This window comes from Ceratotherium simum, chromosome 3 (assembly GCF_057802395.1).
Source record: "Ceratotherium simum simum isolate JZ-2026a chromosome 3, ASM5780239v1, whole genome shotgun sequence".
NCBI lineage: Eukaryota > Metazoa > Chordata > Mammalia > Perissodactyla > Rhinocerotidae > Ceratotherium > Ceratotherium simum.
The window spans coordinates 86,001,283-86,023,920 of NC_141902.1; the positions used below are offsets into that span (position 1 = coordinate 86,001,283).

Consider the following 22,638-nt stretch of genomic DNA (forward strand, 5'->3'; position numbering starts at 1 on the left):
CGCACATTAAGTAACAATACGGATTTTTGGTTATCCAGAGCATATTACCCCTCTGAGCAACAACTCTACAGACTTATAAAATATTTTCTAAATGTAAGACTTGAGGGGGAAAAGTGTTTTTTTATTTTTTAATAACATAATCCATGGATACTGTGTAGATGCAGTTCATACTCATGAACTAAAACCATAACTGCAAAGTTCATGACCACAAAAGTCACACACTGTAAAGATGGTATAGGGGCTGAAAATCCTCTGTTCTAACTAGCTGCAAGGCCTTGGGAACGTCACTTTACAGAAGCCTGCAGTTTCTTCCCCTATGGATGAACATGCAAGTCCCTCTGATTTAACATTCTATGGCTCCATGCTTTTCCAGACTTAAAACAGGAGCCATGGGGGTCTTGTTTCAACGTCAATTGAGCTAAGACGTGCATTTCTTTCTCTTTTTTTTCTTTGTTTCCTTGACAAAATGAAGCATCCCTGGAATGAGTTGAAATAAAAACTTTTGAAAGCTTGGGCAGAAACAGAAAAGTCATTTTAAAGGGCCAAAAAAAATATGGATTTGAGTTATAAGAAAATCTCAATGAGATTAAAACAGTCAGTAAACACCCTGCAGGAACATGACTCAGATGATGACATACTGAATGGAATTTCGATTTAATTGTATTGGTATCTTTTTTTATAGAAGTGACAGCTAGAATATCAGGCCAATGAAAATCTTCCTCCCAAAATCAGCTCTGTTATTTACACAATCCGATGACAGGAGGAGACGAAGCAAAACACACCTTTCTAAACCATAAATCAAATGGCAAGAGGACAACCCAGCCCAGTAAACCCTAACCAGACCACAAAGAAGGTTTCTCTCCATAAACATCAGATCAGGCAGCTAGAATGATTACCAGGCTCTCTTGTAACTGTCACCTGTGGTGGGTCTAATTACAGGCTACCCCAGCAAGTGCGCAAGCATCACACAGCTGTAAAAGGGCCGTCCCACCGGCTTGCCAAGCCCAGCCAGACAAGGAGAGCACACGCCTCCTGATGGGGAGCACCAAAGATCAGCCAGTGAGACTAATAAAAATGACAGCTTAGAAACAAATGACAATACTCGGACCACAAAAAAGGCAATATCGAATTAGCCAGAAATATAAGTGCTGAGCACAGTTCTTCAACAGGTCAAAACAGAAGCAGGGAATTGGTTACAACTGTTTTCACACACATCCGCACTCGATATCTCCCTCCCTCCCTCCCTCCCTCTCTTTTATTTCTAAATATTCTTTTCCATTTTTGCATCATACAAAATGTCTGCACATCTAGGTGTCAGATATAGAAACAGATGGAGAGGGGAAAAAAATCACTCAGCTCCATAAGAATCAACAATAAAATCCCCCCAGATTCAGGGGCTGTTGATACAGGTTAGAAATTTGCCAGCTCCTCCCTCCTCCTGCATTCTACCGCTGGCTGCCATTTGGCCATTTTGCTGCAAATGAGCACCACCTCCCCTGGAGGGGCAGGGTCAAGAGAAATCTATGAAACTGCACATCAGACAAGATGATGACGAAGTTGCTAGGTTGTCTCTGGATTTTACCCTCTGATAGGGCCATAGACTGTCATGGTCAGAGGAGGAGTTGGAATAAAAAGAAAGCCGTCACCGCTTCTCCGGCCACGCTGAGGCCGCATCCCACATACAGCAACTAGAAGGATGTGCAACTGTGACATACAACATTCTACTGGAGCTTTGGGGAAAAAGAAAGAAATAAATAAAATTAAAAAAAAAAAAAAAAAGAAAGCCGTTACCTGGGAACAGATGGTTTGCATTAGTTCCAGCACTCTTCAGGAAGCATTGATTAGATGCTTGCTGTCTACTCAACACTACTGTAAGCAGTAAGAATATACACAAAGCAGCCGGCCCCGTGGCTTAGCGGTTAAGTGCGTGCGCTCCACCACTGGCGGCCCAGGTTCGGATCCCGGGTGCGCACCGACGCACCGCTTCTCCGGCCATGCTGAGGCCGCATCCCACATACAGCAACTAGAAGGATGTGCAACTATGACATACAACTGTCTACTGGGGCTTTGGGCAATAGATGTTGGCTCAGAGCCGGTCTTCCTCAGCAAAAAGAGGAGGATTAGCATGGATGTTAGCTCAGGGCTTATCTTCCTCACACACACACACAAAAAAGAATATACACAAAGATAAAAGTCTGAGCCTTTGCCATTCTGCAGCTCACAATGTCCTAAAACAATCCTTCAATCAAATGGCTATGTTACACTGAATAATTTTTTAGTGTATGACATTAACCTGAAGTATTAGGTCACCAAAATAAAATCCCTCCTATTTTTGATGTAAAGAATTTAATTTATTAGGTCAAACATGAAGAATACTAGCACAGCCTTAAGATGCATGCTTTGGCATTTGGTGGTTCCGTGCGCATTTATGGGCCCTAGAAAGAGTTGACTCTTGAACGGCAATTACATGGCATATAATACAATAGTTTGCATTTCTACCCTATCAGTGAACAGGTTCTCATATAAAACACCCTTTGCAATGAAACAGCAACTCTGTGTGTGTGTGCGCGCGCGCTCGCGTGAGTGCACGTGCCCTTTCTTTGAATTAGAAGAGCAACACCATCACCTACCAATAGTTGAATCAGATAAGAATTCCTACCCTCATTTGTAGCTCATTTCACATTTTAAAAATATTACCTTATTTGATCTCCAAAGGGCAAATTTAATTTTTCTTCTGGTGTGCTTTAATAACTAAAAGGTTACCACTTTGGTTTTACATATGCGAGGAGGACACTGGAGGGAAGTTGTGGGAGAGAAAGTAGGGGGGTGTCAAGGTACAGGGAGAGGCTGGGAGGAGGGGCTAGGTCGGGTGAGAAGGAGGAAAGAGAGAGGGAGAGAGGAAAGAGAAAGGGAGACAGGAAAAGAGGAGAGGGAGACACATGGACTCATGACTACTTAACATGAAAATATCCTCTTCGTATCTCAATATCTAACAGTGCATGAGACACTGGATGAACAGCGGTTGTAGAAAGGGGGAGAGAGAGAATCAGGGACAAGCTTGAAGAAGGCACTCAAGCATTGGCTGGGTAAAGAAGTGACATCATGTCTAGAGTCTTTTCTTTCTCTGAGATTTAAGATCTTAAAATCAGGATCAAGTTCAAATTAACAGTAGGGTATCTTTGGACAGTAGCGTGAACTAGACTGAATCCACTGGAATCTGCAAAAGACAATGGCTCCTAACCAGAAAACTCACAGAAGGCAGAACAGGTGTCCTTGCAAGGGCGCCCCAAGAGAGAGCTCAGGGAGGTAGTGGGCGGTGACAGAGCGTTCTCATATTGGGGCTGGACCCACAACACAGACGGAGGAGTTAACCAGTCACTTATCATCTAACAGGGCCGTGTGAAGACCGGCAATGTGTGCTGTTCTAGGATGAAAAAAATAAAGATCTGATGCTTACTAGTCAAAATCGGGATGCTCCAACATACCAATTGATTTCAGTCAGTGTAGCTATGATTCTGTCTGGAAGCGCAATTCAATTATAAAGTTCAAAATATAAACATGAAAATATGCTAAAATAGTTAAGAGTGTCCTTTTAAATTTTCAACAGATAATCTTTTAATGCAATTACTGTAATTTTATTAAGCGGCATAATTAGTTAATGCCTGAGAAGTTGTCAATAGAAGGTGCAATTATGTTGTAAAAAATTACAATCACAATGTGTAATGATGGATTGTCCTTATGAAAAAAATGCTGGATAAAAACTCTGAAATATTTCTGAAAGTTTATTATGTAGTCCTCTGTGAAAAAGAAGATTTGAGAAATCATCTTATAAATGTTAAATAACACAAATAAACTGTCAAATAGTTTAAGTATTTTACATAATATATTTATACATTTTGCATATAAGTACATATGAATGCATTTAAGATATCTAAAAAAAATCTTCTCCTTCAGACAAAATAGTTATTGCAACTGTGGATTTTTTTTCAGCTTTATGGAAATATCGTTAATCTTTGAGCTCCAACTGCAGAAACACCTACTGAATAGGCAGTGGTATCTATTCTGCACGTCCAGTTGTGACTTCTGGTGGATGTGGAAATAGGCACCAAAAGTGTAATCAAATGCAGGTGCATTTAGTTGTGAATAAATTGGTGATAGAATTTAAAGGAAAAGTAAATCTTTTAGACACAGTTGACATATAAACAGCTAAAGCATCAAAAAGACATTTGGCCAGCACAATTTTAATAGTCCAATCTGAAAATAAAATTTCCATTGTAGTTGTTATTTGTACCAAAGTCAATTCAAGCTGAATGTTCTTCGGGCCACAGAGGGGACCATGGACAGATGCAATCCTCAAGGTCTCATATGAAATTTTTATTAAACTGTTCTCACAAAATGTTCAACAAAAAACTTTCTGTTTCTCAAAAGCCCTCTGCTTCTTTGTGTGTGTGTGTGTGTCTGTACGCACACACATGCTGTGTGTTGGAAGGGTCAGTTCTGTTATTGCTGCTGTGTTTTTAAGTTCAATGTGAAATCATTTTATATTTCTCAAAATTTTAGGATCTCCAAAAGCTAAGAATGCTGTATATGTTCAATGTGGGATATCATTAAAACAGTGGAGAATTGTTATTTTTAACCTTATTGGGGGCGGGGTTGATTGATGCCTTAAATTATGTATCATATTGCAGGCCCTGTCAACCTTGAAGAATAAAGTCTTCCTGTTCCTATACTCAAAAAATTCAGGAAAAAAGTCACAGATGTTAAAATCATAGCTTTATGAAGATACCCAGTGATATATGGTAGATTTAGATTACTTTTTAGCATCAAACGTCCAAGTAAAAATTTAATAAAATAAGGAATCCATCAATGCCCCACAGACTTGTCTCCCTTGATGCAATAGAGGTGTGTGCCTGGAAGATTGGTGGAAAAATGAAACTACATAAATGCAATCCTTTTTTACAGCATGAGGAGACCTTTGCTATTTAAAATAATCTTCTGATGATGCCACCTGTCAAGTAAATGCTTTTGTGTCATATGAAAAAATTAATGCATTTATACCATAAAATAACCCTAGGTTTTTTTTAAAGACAATATTGGGGTTTGTAAAATATAAGTACCCAAACGAAAAACAAAACAAACAAAAAAATCCATACATATGATTGGTTCTACAATACAAATGTCACAATGTGAAATTATCTTTTGAGAACAAATTCAATTCATCTTAACTATCACCAAATAATGCATTTGCACTGAGACACGGGGATATACAATAGAGCAGCCCCCCACATACACTAGAAATATGGGCCTATCTCTCTGACAGCTACTGTTTCAAGACATTTTGAAGGAATGTATTAACGTAGATAGTTATTCTTCTCTACTCCTCTCTCTTATTTTGGACAACCTGGAATTCTTGAAGAGAATATGAAAAGTATAGATTCCTTCCATGGCCCCTCCATTTAGTTGTTTTCAGCCTTCACAGTCCCCTTGAAACCCCTTCTACATCATCTAAGAGCTTCTCCCAAAAGTGGGGAAAAAATAACTCAGACTCCAATTTGTGGTTCAGCCTGGAGCCAGGCACTGAGGTTTTCCAGACCATCAAGCTGGATTCCAAAGATATTATATGCATGTGATTCCCAGGGTCCGGGCTCTTCCCCAAAGAGATTACAGACATTTCTACCTTTTTTGCTTCTTGAATTTTGGCTCCATCTCTTGCAAATATGATAACTGTGACTGAGAATTATTCCCACCCATATAACGAGGGTTTCTTTCCACTAAGGCATCTTGAAACAGGCTTAACTCCAATTCGTAACATCTAAATACATATCTGAAATGACCAATATGGTTGTCCCCAGAGTCATTATCGTCTATCTAAATACAAGGACCATAATCCTACATCCTGGGCATCAATAAGGGGCCATATGTCCGGTGGTTAAACACATGGACTCTAAAGCCTGATGGTCGGGGTTTAAATCCCAGCTGTGTCTCTTAAAACCATATGAGTTCTGACACTTTATTTAACCTCTATGGACTCATTTTTCTCATTTGTAAAAAGAAGGTAATAACTGGCACCTAAATCAGCAGGTTGCTGTGAGAACTAAATGAGTTAATATTTGTAAAATGCCTAGGACAGTGCCTGACACAGTAAGCGCTAGAACAACATGAGCTATTAATTATTCCTGGAGTTCAAGGTCTGCATCTGGGAATGACCACGTGCATGTCTATAAAATAGCACGTATATTTACAAATCCATTCAGAGGGAAACATAATATAATATAAGGCTTCTTCTAGGCATGATATTTTAGTCACATTTGGCCTCTGTCAATAAATTGTCATCTCATAGTAATTTGTCTTTCAAGTGGGAAAATTGAGAATATGACTTTTTGAGTGAAAAAAGGAAAAACTGTACCCACTTCTGACCGGACACCACATGGACCTAGATCTTAGGCAGCTTTTCTTTAACTCCTGCTTTCAACAAGACATGATATATTCATATACACATCCATAGGAATCCTTAGAAAATGTATGGTTTGCTTTCATAAAGTCTTAAAATTAACAGCCAGAATACACTAAACATGATCCTATAACGTTCATGCTTTGTATCATCTGAAAATAGAGATATTAACATGATGTTAACAGGCTATTTTATATTATCTGACAAAACAGAAGTGAGAAAAAAGTTCCTATAGTTCTGCCCTTAGCTTGTGTGCTAGTGTCACTTTCTGTACCTCTAGGGGAAGGAAAAGCCCCACTGGGGACTGGTTCAGCCAAAATGGTTCTTTTCACACCCAGGCAGTGAACTCTCAAATATCACTTACACTAATTTCTAAAATAGAAAGGCCTTCAAATGTAGTCCCATTGTTTAATAAATCCTTGACTTAAGACCTTGCTTCAGGCCACCACGAAACTGTCCTGCCCCCATCATGGCAAGTTAAGCGGATGAAGCATGAACAAATCCTAACACTGATGAATAAGGACCAGGAGCAGCATTCTGTCCTCAGCAGATCACAGGAGAACACCTCACCAGTGAGAAATACAGCACTCTCGATAGTGGAGCAAGGAAGAGAAGGAGCCAGGCTTCAGCGTCACAGCCTCCCTTCCTCTCTCTCTCTGGCCCAGGGAACCTGAGGATCCAACACTTTGCAGAAAGACAACCCTCAATGGAGTCTCAGAGAGTCAGGGGCACAGCACTACAGCCAAGGGCAGCCTCCAGGTGTGGATCCCCTATCAGTACTCTACAAGCAGCTAATGTAAGTCTGTAGGCAACATCCATGAAAACAAAATGTGTTCAAAAAAAATGAAGGCTTGGCTACCTATAATCTTATTTAAACAAAATAAGGGAGACAAATATATTTTTTATTTTATCCTAAAACTGCATTTTCTTTATATGTTCTTGCTTTAAGAGCAGAAATAGCTTTAGAATGAACTTCATGATAGAGTAACAAAAATATTCTCTAATAAAATTATACTTCATCAGCTTAGGGAGGGGAGACACCCACCTCTCTGTATCTGCAGTATCTCTGAGATCCACCATGGCTGATCAAAGTGAATGTGAGATAAAATTTCACACATAGAGTCTCAAATTAAAACTGAAAACTTAATGTGTTTAAGTGAGCACTCTTTATTCCAGAACCTTCAGGAAAACCCAGAGAGAGAGTTTATGCATGTATCCTTCCTAATTGACTCTGCCTTTTTTCAAAGATGTCCAAAGGAAAATGTCCCCCAACAAACACACAGTGGGGCTTCCACAGTCTCATAAACCCACGTATCCTTGCAAAATCACACTTCAGCGAACCAGCAGTAAGAGCATCACATTTATCTTCCATTCTGTGGGCCTTAGAGATTTGAAAGGACGATATGGCAGCCTGCGTCCGCCAGTCTGACAGAGGGCTCTGCGGTGTGGCCCCCACAGAGAGGACATACTCAGGGCACAGGCAGTGCAGATGTGACCCCACTGCCAAGGCTTCCTTCCCGTTTAGAAGTCCCCTCTATTAGACAACTTATTTCTATTCATTTGTTCTAATCTTTCTTCAGATCAAGCCGGCGGCCCATTAATCATTTCTGTCATTCCCCTACATAATCCAGTGCAACAGATCTCTGTTTTTCTAAAAATCACAGTGCCAGAAACTAAGCTCAAGAAAAAGGAAATCCTCTCCTCCTTGAAGGGGCTGGCTGGGGTGCTGACTGGAAGAAGCCACCAATCGTGTTGACTTTCTTCTTCTGCCCAGAATCATAGAACATTTCATGGAAAGTTTTTAAAGAGAATTCAGGTGGGAAGTGGAGGTGGGGAGACTGAAGAGGAAGTCAACACATGAAGCCCCCAAGCTGAGGAGAACATGAGAAAGGGGAGTGGATGAATAAATGCCAAGACAAAAACAGATATGGATTAATGAAATCCTCCTTCATGTCTTGGTTAAGGCCAATTGTTTTGGCAACTTCAGACCAAAGAAAAAATATATTACAGATCAAGGCTGCAGCCTTCACAGGTCCTCTACATCCTGAAGCAATGAAAAACTAAAATTAACTAGACCAAATAAAATGTTCTCCCCTGGCAAAGAAAAAGCCTCTTATGGAGCTGATATACTTGCTTGCATAATAAAGGTAGGAGTGACTTTGCACCCACTGACACCTTGAGCTAATTTTTTTTTTTTTTTTTAATGAGGCTGTGAGGTAGGAGAGAGCACTGACAACAGAAAACAGGAGACAGAAGAACCAGGATCATGACTTACTGACGATCATGACTCAGACCATTCACGTACAGAAATTAATGGCATAACACAAAATGTACAAGATTGGCAGTTGAGAGACTTGGTTTCTCCTCCCATGTCTGACACTACCAGTCTGACCAAGGACAAGTCCCTTTACCAATGAAGGAGAATGCACAGAGATGTAAAGTGAGGGCGCTGTGCCAACTTTCATCTCCTTACAAGATTCTTGGACTCTCAGTGGTTGACTTAGGTGATGGTAAGATCTCTTGCAGCTCTGAGATTACGTGATGTTATTACACTCATAAGGATGGGCCAATGTTATCAGAGAGAAGTAAGAGTGCATTTCACATACATTGGCGGGTCTCCTCTGCAGTGTTGAGTATAATGTGTAGTGATCAGTTATGTCTCAAGTGGTTTGATATGAATACATGTTTTTTTATATCAAAGTTTGTGAATGATTTACTTAAAACATAAATTAGAGCAATTTAGTCCTGTGATTTTTCAAAAAACCCTGGTATTTACTAGTATAGAAAGAGAGACATATACACAACGTAGGGATTATACAAACACGGCTATAATAACCACCGCATATATACTATTGGCTCTCTTAAACTTACCAAGAGATAGTATATGAGTAAGATTTAGGCAATTTAAGGGTAAATCTGACTTACGTATGGTCTTAAAAAGACATCTCCTACATAATCACCTATGCTGTAGTATATTTTAGAAAGATGAATGTATACATTTATGTTTTAAAGTTTCCTTACAGGTGTAAACTTCAGCTATGTTGAATGTGTTAGCATTCTGTTCTACGTCAGTAAAATAAACCCATCTGCATTTGGATTCGGGACTCAGAAGCAAATAATTTGGACGTAAAAAAGGAAGCTTACCACAAATGCTATTGCACTTCTCAGTGTGGATTCCCACTGGAAGCAGCTTTTAAGGAACTGTATTGTATTCCATATTGCCATGGTGATTCTTTTCACACGGTCTACATCTCTTGATAAGATCTGATTGAAAAAAATGGAAAACAGTGAACTAGATTTAAGTACTCCAAATATGCTCTAGATCAGGCAACGTGGTCATTTAAATTATATTTTGTATAGCTGCCAATTAAAATAATAATAGAAAAGAAAAATCCTAATACTTCTTCTGAAATTCTTTTTAAAATACGATCATCCATAGAGGAAAAGAAAATCCAATGCATTTTATAGCTCTTTTGATGGAGGATAGCCTGTTTCAATAAGGTTCAGCACAAAACTAAGCTGGTTAAAGCTACAGTACCCAAGCATTTCGTGTGTGTGAATTTGTGTGTGTGTGTGAGTATGTTTGAGAGAGAGACAGAGAGAATGGGAATGAGTGTCTGTGTTGTTTAGTGTGGAAGGAGATGAATAGATTTATAGTAGAAATATGCAAGTGTTTTAGCTCATCTAGTCCTGGAGAAAAAGTCTGTAAGTATAGTCCTAGAAAAGGAATCCGGTTCTCCCACCACCATGGATTGGTTTCTTAATCTCTCTCTTATACAATGGGGTTGATATTAGTACTTACCTTGCAGATTGTGGCGAGAATTAAGGGCTTAGAAAAGTGCCTGCCACACAGTAAGTGCTTTTAAGTATTTGCATCATAAGTACAAGTTTCAACTTTATGAAAATTTGGGGACACTCAGTGGTGAGAGGCACATGGGGAGGATCCTGACATACTCCCAGATCTCAGCCCCAAATGCCCTGGTGCTGTCGGAGCCCACCCCACCCTCCTGGAGGTGTGTTGGGCAAAGGAAATGTCTTTTCTCCCAGTTGTAGGCAGATTCATTTCACTGTGTTTGAAAAGCAGCGACCCCACCTACTTCAACTCAGGTTTTAACTTTCAAGTAAACAGAGCAAAAGTCAATAATAATAATAAAAAAATAAGACATTTACTCAGATTACACAAAATAAATATTACACTCAATGTTATGGCAGACAGAAACTAAACATTTGGGATGCTCCCTTCAGAAGACGTTTAAGGCCTTTCCCAAGTGCGCCCAGAAGTTCATGGGAAACAAAAGGATGAGGAGCTGCCTTTATATTTAACCGCTTTATGTAATGCACAGCTGCTCCCCACACAGGAAGTGGTGGAAGTAATAAACACTTTAAAAAGGGACACTTTGTTCTTTGTTACACAACTGAAGAGGGACAATAGCTACAGAGTGAGATCCTGGACGGTGTCTAAGAGGATAGGGAGGGACTCTGAAAAGAACGGTAAAGGTCATGTTAAAAAAAATGTGAAACTTCCCCTACTGCGCCCTGATCTTCACTTTTTGTTGAACTGATGAGAGAGGAATTAAGGGCAACAGGTAGAGGGAGAGAGAGGGAATTCAACACGAGGTAAAATGCCAACACATCCCCAATTTAGACAATACAAAAGTGACAGGAGCAGCTGCGGGTGAATCCAAAGCTAAAAGTCTCTAAAGATCCACTGGGTTAATTCCCTTATGGACCCCATGGCAGAATATGCCCTTGGAACTTAGAAGGGCTGAGACTAAAATGGCTGTGATTAAAGCAAGGTAGGCAGGACACGTAAATTCAGGAGAACGTTTACGCAGGTTTGACGCTAGGAACGTTTGTTTATAGAATGACTCAGGAGATTAACAAAGCGCTGACACCTCTGCTTCATCCAATAGATATGTTGTAAGTCTTTCCCTTCTTATTGAGCTGACTGAAGTCCTTGTTTTGGGAAAGAAGGGGAGACAAGCAGAAAGGAGTGAAGAGATAGGCAGGGAAGAGAGAGAGGGAGAGATACAAACAAGTAATGATAAATAAGTACTTGGGGTGCTGGGTGCTGAGTGTACCAACAAGCCAGTTTACTGTACAGACCTACCTTTTTGGACAGCTTGCGGCTATCTTCAACAAAGCGCTTTTCTCTAGGAGTAAAGGTCCTAATACTTGCTTTGATCTAGAAAGACATCATTGTTAAAGAGAGTAGCATTTATATGGACTTCATTCTTCCCTTTTTCTTCTTGGTGACTGGAAGAACATGGAAACCAATACCTTCTGACCCTAAGGCCTTTGGCAGGGAGCAGGGAAATGGTGGATACCCCTGGGCCCTGTATGTGTTTCTGGGGATCTCATTTCATGAGAGTCACTCGGGGGGTCACACTGGATCCAGAGATGCCAGAGAGCTGTGTCCACTTTGCAAATCAATGGAGGTATTTTAAACCACTGTAGAGACTGGGTTGATGAAGTTCTCAATTCAGAGTCTCACATCAAGGTTTTGGACAACTTTCACCAAAAATACCTTGCATGTGAAAATCAGGTTCCAGCTTACAAAAACATCTTCCACAGAGAATTTCATTTCCTCTCAATGATCCGGAAACATAAGTAGATGAGTCATGTTAGCCCCATTTTATAGGGAATAAACTGAGGCTCCGAGGGATTTAGAGGTTTGTCCAAATCACCACACTAAGGAAAACCTCAAAGAATAGAATTCAAGTCCTTCTCCTCCACATCGTGGACGACTGCAAAATCACTTAACTAACATATTTTCTATTTAAGACTCCCCCCCGATAACTCAGGTTTTACCTGTGTGCAGAGTCTATATAAAAAGTGCTTGCCAATAGAAAATAGGAGATAAAGGGTGATCTGTGGTGCAACATGCACATATGATTTCCTTGAAGAGAAAGGGAAAGAAATAGGGAAGAAGAGGAATAACAACAGCTCTCCATACTGGGGACTGTGCCAGAGTTCTAGCATTACTGGGAATAAAACAGAAAATTCCGCTGCCACTGATTTTATGAATAGTTTCTTTTTTTTTTTTAATAATTTTATTTATTTATTTTTTTCCCCCAAAGCCCCAGTACATAGTTGTATGTCATAGCTGCACATCCCTCTAGTTTCTGTGTATGTGGGACGCGGCCTCAGCATGGCCGGAGAAGCAGTGCATCGGTGCGCGCCCGGGATCGAACCCGGGCCGCCAGCAGTGGAGCGCGCGCACTTAACCACTAAGCCACGGGCCGGCCCTATGAATAGTTTCTTAAAGACACTAAACAAGAAGCAGTGTAGCACAGGAATAATTGCAGAGTCAGAAAGATCTGGATCTCTTTCCTGACTCATTCATTTATTAGCAAATCAGCTCTCCTGTTTAATTCCATTTGCTCATCACAAAATGGCATTAATGATACCTATTTACCAGGTTTATTGTGAGGATTAAACGAAATAATGTCAGAGCCTGGCACATTGTAGGTGGCTAAAACATGGCAGCCATTCTTAGAATTACTGCGAAGCTCCATTACTCTACATTCATTCATACCACTCCCTGGATTAAACTGTGCTCTCCCTACCCCTTCTAGAATCTACTGCTCACACCATGGCATATGAATGCTCACAGCTAAACAGGCCACTTTCCTGCATGCCTAGGAATCTCTGCTCACAAGAGTCAAATCGTATGCCCAGCAAGAATCAATTGTGCTAATTCCCAAATCTGTCTATGACAGTTTACACACGATTGTAATTCTATATTTTAATTAATTATTATACAAATCATTGAAATATAAGCACTGACCAAAAGAGCTGAAATTTATGTTGCTCTAGAAATCCTTGATAAAGGTAGGTCACTAAAAAGATACTGTTATTGAGGTAATGATTATATGGAAAAACAATCTGTAAGAATTCTATATTGACTGTTCTTCCAGTATCTTTAAAGTACATCTCTACTTCAAAGAAACTGAAACTAGAAATTACCATAGATCTCATAGGTATATTTATGCAAGGAATATGTTGTAGAACTAAAAATAATAAATCCATGCTAAGAAAAAAATTTCAGGCCCATACCTAAAGATGGGCAAACAAATGTATATTTACACATTTTACATTAAACTAAAGATTTAAGATACACTTAAAAAAAATTTCTCCTTTAACTGTAGTTTCCAGTTGAGTAACTACTTGTCTTGATAGTGTTGGATGGCAAGACATCAACTATAATAATTAAATAATATGACAGAGGCTTGAAAATCTCTCTGTCCAACAGCCAACTATTGCCTGGGAAGAAGATTATTGGGAATAAAGCTAAAAAACTAATTTTCTCTTTTATTTTTCTCCTTGACATTTAGATTTATTGAGAATTACACACCATCAATTCTACTGGCCCAACAGGATTAATAGCCGTTGAAAACCGGAGTGTCCAGCACTGATTTTATGGCTGTTTTAAAACACAGTTCTCTTTCTCTCTAGCTGCAAGAATTCTGAAACATTTTACGTTGATTTGAGCCTCTCCAGGCTGGTCACCTTTTCCTCTAGGTGTAGAGAAGCTGGGAGGTATGGCCTAGACAGACTTACCGGATTATATATGAGGTCCATCTCCAAGTAAATAACTCCTTTAAAAGCTTGTTCTAAATCTTTATTCTTCAATACATAACAATTTGGTTGTCCATCTCGAATCTGTCACAAACAATAGACAAAATACAAACTTTCTGTGGGGTTTAAACTGGATGAACTGGCAAAGCGGAGCATGTACACAGAGATGAAGCAAATATTAAATCCATCATAAATCAACTTTTAATTCTAGAGTGCTGTTGTAACTGATAAGAAGATAAAGTAACAACCAGGCTGAAACTGGTGTATTAATGGAAAATTAGTGGTACAAATTATTACTAAGTCTATAGGGGCTTTCCCTCAAAAATCTCAGAGTTTATACATTTTTATTTATTAAAAAATGATGAATATCCTACAAAATTCCTGGCCAGTACTCCTCAAGACTGCCAAGGTCATGAGAAAAAGGAAAGACTTGGAAACTGTCATAAATCAGAAGACTAAGGAGATAAGATGACTAAATGCAATGTTGTACCTTGGGTTGGATCCTGGAACAGAAAAAGGACATTAATGGAAAAACTGGTGAAATCCAAATTAAGACCAGAGTTTAGTTAACAGTAATGTACAATGCCAGTTTGTCAGTTTTGATGAATGTATCATGGCAATCTAAGTTGTAACATTACGGGAAACTAGGTGAAGGCTATATGGGAACTCTGTATTAGCTTTGCAACTTTTCTATAAATCTAAAATTATTCTAAAATAAACACGTTATTAAAATATTTCAAGAAATGAATAAAGGAACCAATTTTAATAAAATGACCAGTGTTTCACAGCCACAGAGCAATGCAAATTAAATAAATCAGTGTAGCTAAACTTGAGGTCAAAATGCAAAAACATTCAAAAAGCACAAAGGGCTGACAAACCTTCAAAATGCACACGTTGCTCTGACATCCTCTCTCAGCCAGCATCTCCCGCCACTTCCATACACTAATCTACCTGTGGACCCCAGCAAGTAAGGCATCTAAGAAAAACATCTCCCGTGTCATTCGGAAACAACTGACTCCCATTAAGGCATATTCTTTTCAGATTTGATAGCAGCAATGCCTTTAGTATACACAGTATATGTATTGATTAAACTTCTGGCTTATAAGAAGCATGGCTGTTAACTCCTAATGGGCATCAGCAAAACTTGAGCTGACCAAAAGCTCCTTTTGGGATTGTAATGATCCAAGATTTGAAATAACATAGGAAATTTGAGGCCATGAAATTTGAGTCATATTTTAAATGACTATTGCTGTCACTACAAGCATTCAGCACAAGTGTTCTTATAAACAGTGGTGGAAATGAGTTGAATAAGTCACGAGGGGAAACAGAGCCATTCCACTTTACAAGGGAGAGGTCACCTTCCTTCCCAAAGTCACCCCACCTCTCTCAGATTGAATAGGTTTTAAACAGAAAGATGGTTTTCCTGGCCAGTGGCTAAGAGGAAGGGGGTGCCCCATAAAGACCTGGTTTCCTTCCTAAACGGTGTCCAAACAGGATTCTGAGCTTCCTCTTTTATCCACAGTCTCACTTAATAAATTGTGAGTGTTAAAGTTGAAAGAAATAAATACAAAAACAGCATGACAATTTGCCAAGCTGACTTTGGTCCAATTTAGATTTGCTTCAACCCACAGTCTTTGTGCTGTTATCTTAAAATTTCCATGATTTCTTAAGGGTTAGGGAAGGTCAGCAGAAGAACAAGAGGTATCAGTATAAAAAGAAATATTTTATAATAAAAGAATTTTTTTTTTTTTTTTGATTTGGTAAATCATCGTTTCCTCTTTCTCAATGTCCTAGCGTTGTGTCAGCAAAAGACAGAATCACCCTACGGACACTGTAGTAGTTTTGAAAAGGTAGAGGTATAACTAAGCCTATTCATGTTTGGCACTTTAATATAATATTATCTTAAAATGTATAAATTACAAGTTTAAAAATTTGTAAAAAGTTTGAAAAATTCCATAAGAAAACTAAAGTCCCTTTGAACTGCCATAAATATCACAATTCCTTACCCTGGATGGAAACTAGATATAAATTTGGCATGTATCCTTCCTAAATTTTTATTGAGCATTTATATTCATAAATATGTCCTTGAAAAACGTATTTTAAATTTTTTGCCTAAGTGTCAAAGTATATGTATTTTGCAACTTCATTTTGTGTCTATCAATATGATTTGATAATTTGTATTAGTATATAGATTTGCCTCATTTTTTTAAACTGCTATATAATATTCAAAATATGAATAAACCACAATTTATTAATTCTCCTATTGATGAATATTTGGTTAATTCCTCTTTTTCAGTCTGTCTGCTATAAGGAATATCTTTTGGGAAAAGGTAAAGAGTAAGGGAAAAAGGAAGTATTCTACTTTACATTTCTTTATATTTGGGACATGTTTGGATTAAAAATACTTAGTGTCATAATTAAACTGAAATAGTAACCAAAGAGACTATTTTTTCAATATTTTCCTTTATCATGGTCTTTATATAATTGAACTTCCCAACACAAGAATATAGGATAAAAAGTTCTGTAACATCCCAACTTGCTAAACTCCTATATGAGAGCATTTATATAATAGGAAATGATAACTAAACATATATTTTTGCTGTCGAGAACTATGTTTATTATTTATACTTAGAACTCTGAAAATTATTTCTAGCAGTTTATAATTTTAAAACCTCTATTAAATAGGACAATTAAAGCAGAGCCAAAAGAAAATTCAGAGCAGAGAATCTATATATGCTTTCGTCTCTAGGTATGAGATAGTCACTCCAATTAACACCCAAGTTTAATTTTGAGATCTCTGTCAGTCAGGGCAAAAAAGAATGATATACTTTTCAATTTATGACAAAAGGAGGTCTCTAAGTTCATTTGGAGAGTCTTCTTAGGCTGACATCTGCAAGGATTCCATTTCACCCAAATATAAGGGTCATGGGATAAAATAATAGATAATGTTTTTCAGGGAAGCAACCCAAATGCCCATCAACTGATGAATGGATAAAGATGTGGTATATATATACAATGCAATACTACTCGGCCATAAAAAAGGACAAAATTGTGCCATTTGTGACAACATGGATGGACCTTGAGGGTATTACGCTAAGCAAAATAAATCAAATGGGCTGGCCCGGTGGCGTAGCAGTTAACTTTACATGCTCTGCTTCGGCGGCCCAGGGTTCATGGGTTCAGATCCTGGGCACAGACAGATGCACCGCTTATCGAGCCATGCTGTGATGGCATCCCATATAAAGTAGAGGAAGACGGGCACGGATATTAGCCCAGGGCCAATCTTCCTCGGCAAAAAGAGGAGGATTGGCAACAGATGTTAGCTCAGGGCTAATCTTCCTCACACACACACACACAAAAATCAGACCGAGAAAGACAAATACTATATGATTTCACTCATATGTGGAAGATAAATAAACACATAGATAAGGAGAACAGGTTGGTGGTTACCAGAGGGGAAGAGGGTGGGGGAGGGTGAAAGAGGTAAAGGGGCAAATATGTATGGTGAAGGACAAAAACTGGACTATTGGTGGTGAACACGATGTAGTCTACAGAGAAACTGACATATAGTGATGTACACCTTAAATTTACACTGTTATAAGGCAATATAACCTTAATAAAATAATTTAAAAATAATAATAATAATGTCTTTAAATTTAGTGTTACAAGAAAACTCTTCAAATTGACTTATCATGTATCTTTGCATACATACTGGCCTTTTCATAGGTGAAGAGTGCAGATATTAACCAATAATTTGGGGACGGCATCTCTGCAGGACGGTAATACACATTTAACCTAATTAGGAATACAACTTAAACAATCAGGGAAATGTGTCCCCTTACATTATTTTCAGAAACAATAGGATATATCAGAAAGCTTTTACCAAGAGCAGGCTAAGAGTTAATTCCTGGTTAAAGTAGCCAGAGAATGAAAAAGAACAGGAAGTCTGTTTTTGAGTAGCGATTCAGGATCTTGGAGCTAGAGGACAAATTACAGAGAAGATAGTCTGATTTGAATTTTAATCTGACCTTAAATCATGTTTAAACTATTTAGTTTTTTTCTATATAATAGAATTTTAAATCAGCCTAAATAAGCTTTAAGCATAATAAATATGAAGAACTTTTTTTTTGCTCAGGAATATCCACCTGCAGCTAACATCCATTGCCAATCTTCCTCTTTTTGTATGTGAGCCACCACCACAGCATGGCCACTGACAGATGAGTGGCATAGGTCCACGCCGGGGAATGAACCTGGCTGCCAAAGTGGAACGTGCTGGACTTAACCCCTAGGCCACTGGGGCTGGCCCTATAAAGAATTTCTTAAAAGTTGGGCTATAAAATTAATTGATGAGTCAAAGAAATATTATATTTATTATATCAGAAAACTAAACTATTTTATAATCAGCATATAACAGAGGTTGGTATGCAAGAACAGAGAAAAAAATATTTTTCTCATCTGGAACTCTTTTTAAAGAATTATCATTATTACACTTCACTATAAAATTCTTCGATGTAACAAGTTACTAACTGATTCAATAGCAAAGTTAATCAGAATCAATAGGAAGGAATAAAACCATCAGTTGGTCTAGGGAGGAAACATACACATTTAAGATCAAAATCCAAGCTACAGAGTCATATTGATTCCCTCATTGTTTGACCTTCACATAAGAAAATGGAGAATATTTGGGTGTAAATAAGTATTACTCTATCAGATGCTTTTCATTCTACACAGAAGGGAAAACAGTGTGACAACACCACAATACACCAGTTGGTATTAGCTGATGCACACACAAAGTGACTCTCCAATAAATTATGATGAGGACAGACACCTGGCTGGGCAAGAGGAAAATAAACATACTTTACTTGGTAGTGATTCACATTCATGTTGCCACTTGGAATTAGGCCTGTTTCCCATGGCATGAGTTACAAACAGCACGAGAGATTAAAATGCCCATAAAGTCATTGTTTGCCCTGATACAGTCAACCACCAGCCAGTAGAGGCAGCACTGAGTTCATTACCCCAGACCCTCTCCACTTAAACCTCACCTCTTCTCCCTTCCCAGGCAATCCATCCCATTCACTGTCCGAATCCAAAACCCACCTCTGAACTTCAGAAATGGCAGAAAACCTTGGTGTATCCAGCATTTCTTATCAAGTCCTCTCCCTAAAATATAATCTATCTTCAAAAGTAACATATATTAATTGTAAGAATTGTGTAAAATTTACAAAAATGGTTTAAAAAAAAGAAAAAATACAATTTTTACAACATTATATTCTTCAACAAATAAACACATTTTTAGTTTTTAATGTACATTTGTATTTATTTATCTTATAAAAATAGGATCATAGTGTATTGGATAAAATTTGAGACTCTAGAGGCAGATAAACTGATTTTAAAATCTGGCTTTGCCCCAGAAGTGCTGGATAACTCCGGATATGTTACATAACTTCTCTGTTCTTCAGTCTCCTAATCTGTAAAATGTTAATACAAAATGATACATATCTCAGAGGTTGTTGTGAAATAACAAAAAGCAGTAAGAACAGTGACAAGTACATAGAAATTGCTTGTTAAATAACATCTATTTTTAGTTTTATTTTAATTTATATACTTTTTAATCACTTGTCTTTTTAAATTAAAAAAATAAAAGTATGGGAAACATTCCCTAATGTAATAATAGATTCTTCTACATAATTTCGAACGGTTGTTTACGAATATTCTATAATTAACTTTACCAGTCCTCCATTGTAACTCACTAAGATTGTTTCCAATTTTTAACAATTGTGATGATTTTATACACAGATGTCTTTGTGCATCCATGATACATTCTGAGAAATAAATTCCTAAAGGTGGAATTGCTGAGTCATAGGATATGCCTAGATTTATGGTTTTGGCAAGTATTGCCAATTTTCCCTCCTAAATGCTGTCTTAGTTTATACTCCTAGCCTCAGTGAACAAGCCTGTCCATTTCCTTGCAACTTTGCCAACCGTAGGCATTTTTATTTAATAAACATAAATTTCATAGGAATAAAATGGCTTCAAGTTGTTGTAATATGTGCTTTTTGATAACTGATGAGAATGAACATTATCTTTCATATGTTTAACAACAGTGGGCCATGGTAGGGCTGTGAAGCCAGACAGACTTGGTTTCAATTCCCATTTCTGGCATTTAGCATCTGTGTGACCATGGGTAATTACTGCATATCTCCAAGTCCCAGTTTCCTCTCTAGAAGAGCCACCCAGAATATAAATATTCAAAGATATGTGTATATTAAATTTTAATCCATTTTATCAAGGCACCTTCTACAAAGCTTATAGCAAGTCATGCTTCCTCCAACAGCATTTAAGAGTCCTTTTTTCTATACCTAATTATCACTGCCGATGAAAAATCTTTACTATATTTGTTAATCTGATTGCTTAAACTAATTTGATCACTTAAAAGTTACTAAAACAAGGGTGGTGAAGATGGTGGCTTACACTATAAGAGCTTACTGTGTGCTACTGTAATCACTTCACATTTACCAAACCATCTCAGTCCTCACCACAGACCACCAATGAAGGTATTATGAGAATTATCTTCATTTCATCAAGGAGAAAATGGAGACAGAGAGGTTAAGGAACTTGTCAAAAATCACACAGCCTGTTAGGGGAGAAGACCGGTGCCAACGCAGGTGGTCTGGCTCCCTCTTCTGCACTCTTTTAACAGCCACAATCATGGTTGAATAAAGCATGAGCCAGTCACATGCTTATTAGCTACTCAGATTTCTACCTCTTTGAATTAACTTTCCTGCTAGGTTGACTTGTCTTTTCCTTATTGATTAAAAAGAAACAACCTTTTAAGTTAGTGATATTACCCATTCGTTTTTATGCTGCAAGTATTTTTCACCAGTCTATGCTTTGTCTTTTAATTCACGATGGCGATTTTTGTTTTCGCCATATTGACATCTTAAGGTTTCTTTCCTTTATCGTTCCCGTTTTTCAGTTTGCTTATATAGGATTTCCCTGTTATTTTACTAGTTTTAATTATGGAGTTTGTTTCAAGTGCTTGACCGTTAATCCAACTTGAAATAGCTGTTGTGTTTGGTGTAACACACTGACACATTTTCCCCTGATGGAAAAGCAGCCCATTTTCCCAGCATCACTTACATAGCGATCACTTAGTTCACCCTTTCCTCAGTGACTTCATGTTTCAAGTCTATTATATATTAAATGATCTCCAAGTATTTAGTCTTTGTTCATGTCCTTCAGTGCAGTTCTCAAACTTCCTCACGCAGGTTTTAAGCATTATAATCGTTTTTGTTTCCTGCTGTTATACTCTTTGATGCTATTTTTAGGTTGTTTAAATGTTTTCCTATTGGGTATGGCCATTGATTTTTTTTTTTTTCTTAATTTTGATCTTGTTTATACTTTACTGACCTTTTTTTATTCCAATATGTCATCTACTAATTTTCTTTATAGATAATATCTGATGTTATCAGACAGTACCTGCAAATAATATGTTCCCTTCATTAAAATATAACTTATTTTTTCTTATATTTTTGCATTCACTGGATCTGACATTAAAGACTTAATTTTTAACAGTTAATTCATAAGCACATAAACTTATTAAATTCTTGGAACAATCCTAGCAGTAGAAACTATTGTTATCTTTATTTTAAAGATGAGGAAATAGAAGGAATATCTTTGGTGTTCCAGGAAATGTCTGATGCTGGTGATACTTCTCACGGATATTGTTCATCATGGTAAGGCAGTGTTCATCAATTACTAACTTATTAGACTATTTTTTCATCATCAAGAATCTATGTTAAATTTTACCAAGTGCCCCTTCCACATCTATTGAGATTGTCAAGTTTTTTGTCTCCTTTAATATCTCAATGATATAAATTATACAATTAGACTTCCTAATATGTTGAGTCTTACTGGTATTCCATGAAAGGTATATAATTTTGTTTTTATTAAATCTGTGTTTTTGATATTAGAATTATGCTAGTCTCAGGAAATAAATTCATAAATTTTCCACTTTCTGTATGTTCTTAATAAATTTCAATAATGTAAGAACTGTCTGTGCCTTTAGGTTTCAAAAAACTTGTTCATTACATGATTTGAATCTGTTATTTTCTTACTTGCAGGTAGGCAGGAGGCAGGGAGAAAAGGGTGGAATGAGTTGATAACTTTTTCTGATATTTTCATAATTAATTAATTAATTTTATTTTATTTTTTTTTGAGGAAGATCAGCCCTGAGCTAACATCTGTGCTAATCCTCCTCTTTTTGCTGAGGAAGACTGGCTCTGAGCTAACATTTATTGCCAATCCTCCTCCTTTTTTTTTCCCCAAAGCCCCAGTAGATAGTTGTATGTCATAGTTGCACATCCTTCTAGTTGCTGTATGTGGGACGCGGCCTCAGCATGGCCGGAGAAGCGGTGCGTCAGTGCGCGCCTGGGATCCGAACCCGGGCCGCCAGTAGCGGAGCGCGCACACTTAACCACTAAGCCACGGGGCCAGCCCATAATTAATTATTTTCACTAAACAGTGTATTCAATACCTGATATTCAAGTTCCTCTATATTTTTTAAGATAATTTTCCTTGCTATTTTTACACATTAATTTCTC

At 37.8% G+C, this 22,638-nt stretch overlaps 1 protein-coding gene across 4 annotated transcripts in view; it reads right to left on the reverse strand.

The window, feature by feature from the left end:
- The window catches only part of MCTP2 (multiple C2 and transmembrane domain containing 2), a 232,977-nt gene that overhangs the window by 70,468 nt on the left and 139,871 nt on the right, over positions 1-22,638 (reverse strand). For 3 of the 4 annotated variants that reach the window (XM_087428886.1, XM_087428887.1, XM_087428889.1), the window contains 3 exons: positions 14,015-14,116; positions 11,562-11,636; positions 9,596-9,715 (listed from right to left, as the gene is read on the reverse strand). The exons of the other annotated variant lie outside the window; for it this stretch is intronic. In XM_087428886.1, coding sequence (XP_087285012.1) covers positions 9,596-9,715; positions 11,562-11,636; positions 14,015-14,116 — 297 coding nt within the window. The remainder of the gene's footprint in view (positions 1-9,595; positions 9,716-11,561; positions 11,637-14,014; positions 14,117-22,638) is intronic. 4 annotated transcript variants of the gene reach the window in all.